The sequence below is a fragment of the Momordica charantia genome, assembly GCF_013281855.1.
Source record: "Momordica charantia cultivar OHB3-1 chromosome 6 unlocalized genomic scaffold, Mcharantia_2.0 BLBB01000006.1, whole genome shotgun sequence".
Lineage (NCBI taxonomy): Eukaryota > Viridiplantae > Streptophyta > Magnoliopsida > Cucurbitales > Cucurbitaceae > Momordica > Momordica charantia.
The window spans coordinates 24,116,070-24,121,987 of NW_028275164.1; the positions used below are offsets into that span (position 1 = coordinate 24,116,070).

Sequence of the window (5,918 nt, forward strand, 5' to 3'; positions counted from 1 at the left end):
CTAGTGATCATTGCTTTCGCTGAATTATGAAGTACTGATTCTAGTAAATAAGGTTTATGCTATTTTGGTGATCCACACAGGTGTCTTCTTCTTGGTATTGAATGTGGATGCTGACAGCATAGATTTATATTACAAATATATAGAGTTGGGTTTCATTATGGATCTCTATTTGGTGTCAGCAGGCATGATACAGATCATTTTTTGGCCTTATTTTAGTCCAAAGGTGTACCGTATATTTTATCCTTTAATTTAAATTTATTGAGGCTTCTTTCATCTAAACATACTCTGAGTTTTTGTTCTTCAATAATTCGATTCCAAGTTTGTTAGCCTTATTTTAATCCAAGTTTATTAGCCTGCAGAATACTGATGGTGGCTTTGCCACTTATGAACTGACCAGATCATACCGGTGGCTGGAGGTAAAAAACAACTAATCCCCGAGTGCTTTGTCTCTCCTCTTCTTATTGTAGCTTGGGTTACTTGTTATTTGCTTTCAATTTTCAGCTGCTGAACCCAGCTGAAACTTTCGGCGATATTGTCATTGACTACCCGTAAGATTTGAAACATTCATGTCCAATGTTTTAACTTTTGTTGTTATATATTAGTCTTGAATTTAATGTTGGACCAATTGAATGTATAGATATGTCGAGTGTACCTCAGCGGCAATTCAAGCACTTGCAATGTTCAAGAAATTATATCCAGGTCATAGAAGGGATGAAATTGATAATTGTATTGCTAAAGCTGCAGACTTCATTGAAAGCATACAAGCGGCTGATGGATCTTGGTTCGTTTCAATTTCGTGGATATTTTTTTAAAGTTAACTTGATGTACTTAGTCCCTTCGAATGACTTCTACTGTAATGGTATTGTATCAGTGCGTCTCTATACCCTGATTAGTAAATGAACTATACAGATAATATTATGCATGAATATTATCTGATTACTTACTTCATTTTAATGGGAGGGCTTCTTAATAGGTATGGATCTTGGGGAGTCTGCTTCACCTATGGTGGTTGGTTTGGGATAAAGGGTCTGATTGCTGCTGGAAGGAGATACGATAATTGCTCTAGCGTTCGTAAAGCTTGTGATTTCCTGTTGTCTAAAGAGCTTGCTGCAGGTGGTTGGGGAGAAAGTTATCTTTCCTGCCAGAATAAGGTTGTATCACATGTGGGAATTTCTTCACATTCTCTTGCTCAGGAATGTGATTAGCTTTCACACGGACTTTTTTTCACCTTCCTTCATTACCGTTTCTATTTATTTAAATTTATAACATTCAGTGGGTAGACTTTTTCTTCTCTTCAGTTTTACAAGATCAATTAGCTATTTACTTGAACAGAAACACATGTTAGCCTACTTTTGCGATGCAGTAAACTTTGAGCTATTTTTAGGTCATGGGTCAGAACCCACCTTTTTTTCCAATGGAGTTGAACTTGGGCTATTTTTATGTCACTAGTTTTAACCCACTAATTTTTTCTGGATCACAAGATCATGACTGAGAGTTAAGATAAAAACCCTTCCACCAAAAGATGACTCCTTATGATAAATACCTAAAATCCCAAAATCAAATTAGCACATTCCCAAGGGAAGGATTAGTTGAAGAATTATCTTGTTAATCGAAGACCAAGAGGTAAGGAGAACTAGTTTCTTATTCAAGGTTGAGCACTCCACAAAAAGGTTGATCGAACCCAACTTGAATGTTCTGAATTTGTAACCTAGATCAAAAATAGCAAACAAAGGATGAACTCTAAGTCATCAAGCTAAACACAGTCAAATTTCCATTCCGGCAAAAATCGTTCTATTCGCAAGATTAAAACCCTAATCTCAAAACCCTAATCTCAAAGGAGAAGCTAAAAGATTATAATACCCTCAATTAAGGGGATATAACTATTTTTAAAATAAATATCTAATAAAGGCTTAAATACGGACAAAATAACAAAATTAAAATTGTAAAATTTATTGACATAGAGTTACACCATCTCCTTGTATCTTCATTTGGCACCCTGAATATAGCTTCTTTCCATCTTTATCCTCTTGATCTCCATTAATTGAGCCTACTACTATTTGGATGGGAGAGTCGAGAGTTAGTTGTAGCTGTTTGGCATTTGAGTAAGTGATTGGTCTTAAAAGGTTTGTAGAATTAGATTATACTGATTGCTTGATGGTTATGAAATACGGGAATAAGACATCACTTCCTTTGCAAAAAGAAAGAATAAGGCATCGCTTGACTTTTATTATGATTTATTGATATGTTGTTTTTATGATGAAGCACAAGTATTGATTTGTCATGCTTCCAGATACCAAATTTACTCCCCTGTTTCACGAATCTTCTTATCATTTGAACAGGTGTACACAAATATTAAAGATGATAGGCCACATTGTGTGAATACAGGCTGGGCTATGTTGTCCCTCATTGATGCTGGGCAGGTATTTGAGATTGGTTATATTAGTTCAAATCAACTTATAAGCGCTAAAACTATTTTGCATTTATCAAATAAATTGAGTCTTGGGTAGTCTATGATGATCTAACACAACTCTTTAACTTTATTCATTTTCATTTACTTCATATTCTTAAGGTGTAATTTGGCATACTCTTGGAGATGTTTTAAGTTTTTGATGTGTTGATTTTAACTCAAGTCACTGTAATGATTACAATTATTCTCTTGTGGTTAGTCTGAGAGAGATCCAACACCATTACACCGAGCAGCAAGGATATTAATTAATTCTCAGATGGAGGATGGAGATTTTCCTCAAGAGGTAACTATGGACTTTACTCATGCACTTAAATTACTTGAAATGCAACCTGGTTTGATTAGTGCATTACTTTATACTTACCAACATCAAACAAATGCAAATGCACAGTGGGAATCCATAATGGAATAAGTGCTTTGATTGAAAGTTGATTATGGAATTTGTTTTATGGTATGATGAAAGTTTAAGAAAGAATCTAAGCAAGAAATTATCTACCATTAATGCTACATTTTTGTGTGTTAATTCACAAATTTCTTTGTACAGGAGATCATGGGAGTGTTCAACAAGAATTGCATGATTAGTTATGCTGCTTACCGTAACATTTTTCCGATATGGGCTCTAGGTGAATATCGTTGTCGGGTACTACAAGCCCATTGAATGATATATATGTTGCTGCCCTCTGCAGCCAATCTATCGGTAACAGAAGTATTATTATTTTATTTCAGATGTTTTATGGTTTCTTCAACTCTTCTAAATTGAATCAGATGGACAAATATTTCTTAATTGCCTTATGAAGTTGCAGGAGCAAATATTTTTTGGTTTACAATGATGCAAACGGGTAGGGTGGGTACATGTTCAATAACAACAATGCATTATTGGAGTTTCCAGTCATGGGAATAAATACTTCTTGATTTACTTGCATTTGACGGTAGAGAAGTCAAATTTCATCGGATGAACAAATCTTTATTTATTACCCGAGCAGCTATGGATAGCAATATTTTTTTAGAATTTAAATGATATTTTGTTCTCTCCTTTTAGCTTTTGTCTATTTTAATTTTTATACTTTTGAAATGTTTGTTTTAGTTATTCATGTTATCTTTTTCCATTATACTCCACTTAATCAATTTTAACATTTGTTACTTTGTATTTAAAAGATTTTATTATGCACCGAATTTATCAAAATTTTGTCGACACAGATTAAGTTGAATGAATTCTTTAAAAGTGCAGGGGTTTAAATAAATGTAAGTATAAAAAAATAAAATTGTATTTAAATTTTTAACTTTTGGACTAGTCGGTGCTTAAAAAGGAAAAGAAATTAATTTTTAATTCTGTACCTGACTTGGAACGGGACTAGATCCAAATTTCATGTTCAAGTTTAAATTTAACCTTGAAAGTGGATCGGTGTTGAGTGTTTTAATTTTGAGTACATTATCTCAACTAGGAGTTTTTCAATCAGGACATTCTCCATTTTCAATATTTAAAAATATAGATTTCGATATTTGAATTAAGAGTGTCTTCAAATTATTCTCAATAAATATTATCTTATTGTAATTATTATATATATTTTTAAATAAATTGTTTCTTAAACAAATTAATGTTCATTTAATGAAAAATTTTATATTTATTATTAAATGGTCTTATTTTAACAAATGATTCAACAAATATAAAAAGTTTTCAATGCTATTATTCTTATTATTTTAGATTCTAACTACGAAAATAGTCCTTCCATTTCTCAAACGGTTGCAAATTTTTTTCGGCTGGAAAATAGAGCACCTTTATTGGATGGAAAATAGAGCAACTTTATTGGATTAGAACTGATGGCTTACACCTATTTCTTAGGGCGTTTAAAGGGTATTATTCTTTATTATTATTATTTTAATTTTAATTATTATGTAATTTTGATATTTGTGTTTGTATAAAATTATGATTATGGTTGTTTAAATGACTGTAATTTTTGTGAAATATTAACCTTATTGTAGTTGTTCCCAACTCGTGTATTTAATATACCACTTAGAAACACTTCTTGTAAATAATAAATATATACTCGTCCAATTATATAATATATTTTTTTTATTGGCTTGTTTTTTTTAGTACAACATGTGGGGTGGGAAATCGAATTCACAACCTTTTGGTTGGAGGTATATGTCAATTACCGTTGAATTATGTTTGCTTTGGCTTTTTTATTGATTTGTTAATCATATATATTTGATATTATATATACCAATTTTAATGGTAGTTTATATTATATTACTATACTGTTTATACTAGGTTGAGAAAGTTATATTATACATAACATAAAATTTACACTACTTAAAATATTGTAAAATGTTTATTCTATTTCTTATTTCTAAACTTAAATCATTAGAATTGTTACAAAAATTAAATTTAAATAATTAAATTTATTTATTTTATTAAGCTAAATTGAACTTCAACGTGAACATTGAGTACATATTATACAAAGAACTTTTCACCTAACATGTACCCTTATATTTAACAAATACTATACAACTGTCACATAATATGTAATATATAACACTAATTTAAAACATCAATTATTCATTAATAGAAACACTCACCACAAAACTCTGATTCTTTATATTAAGTATATTTTCAGTATTTTTATAACAAAATCAGATCTATATGTGTGCGTAACTCGATTTTCTTGAATTCCAATACAAATTTGTTTTACAGCTTGTTTCCTCTTTCATTTTTATTCTACATACATATTTTTGGATCACCATAAATCAAAATACTAGTTAATTTTCTATTTTGTTTGGTATGTTTTTTTTTATCACTTTTGTTTTCTTTTTATTTTAATTTTTATAACATATTAATTTGGGTAAAAAAATAAAAAAAATTTCGGAAATGAATTCATAAAAAATAGGTAGTTTTATACATTTAAAACCTCTTTTTGGTTTTTGTTTTTTTTAATTTTTACATTCTTATTAGTTTGAAGTATTGATTTGGGAGGAAAAAAAAAGCAGGGATACGACAACAAAAAAGATGCTGGAAAATTGGATAATGGTTTAAGTTTGTTTATTATAAACCTATTGATTATTGATTTAGATTTAAAATAATTTGCCTTAATTTTTCAAAAATATTTTTTTTTCAAATTTCATTGACAAGTTTTAATTTATTGAGTTAATTTGATTAAATGATTTCATTTCTACCCACAGTTGACATTACTATTTAAGATTAAGATATTATATTATTATTATTTATTTATACTAAAATTATAAGGGCATAATAGTAATATGTTATAATTTATTTCTATTACTCGTGAAAATGACAACAATAAATTCTAATTTCAACTATTTCAAATTAATTTGTTCCATAACTAGAAATTTAAAATTATTTCCCTCTTTTAAAATTTTAGAATTTGAAAGGTTAAATTCTAAATGCCAAACGCAGCACAAAGAGCATAATACTTAATCTCAGAGAGAGAGAAGAAGG

The 5,918-nt window shown here is 29.7% G+C and overlaps 1 protein-coding gene across 2 annotated transcripts in view; it reads left to right on the plus strand.

Annotated features, from left to right (window-relative positions):
• Positions 1-3,386, plus strand: part of LOC111009148 (cycloartenol synthase) — a 54,640-nt gene extending 51,254 nt beyond the window's left edge. The window contains exons 13-20 of one of the 2 annotated variants that reach the window (XM_022282110.2): positions 360-416; positions 502-548; positions 638-781; positions 974-1,151; positions 2,340-2,420; positions 2,667-2,750; positions 3,009-3,161; positions 3,268-3,386. In XM_022282110.2, coding sequence (XP_022137802.1) covers positions 360-416; positions 502-548; positions 638-781; positions 974-1,151; positions 2,340-2,420; positions 2,667-2,750; positions 3,009-3,122 — 705 coding nt within the window. In that variant the 3' untranslated portion in view covers positions 3,123-3,161; positions 3,268-3,386. Of the gene's footprint in view, positions 1-359; positions 417-501; positions 549-637; positions 782-973; positions 1,152-2,339; positions 2,421-2,666; positions 2,751-3,008 lie in introns of both variants that reach the window. The other variant, XM_022282109.2, reaches the window with a different exon arrangement.
• Positions 3,387-5,918: the final 2,532 nt, after the last annotated feature.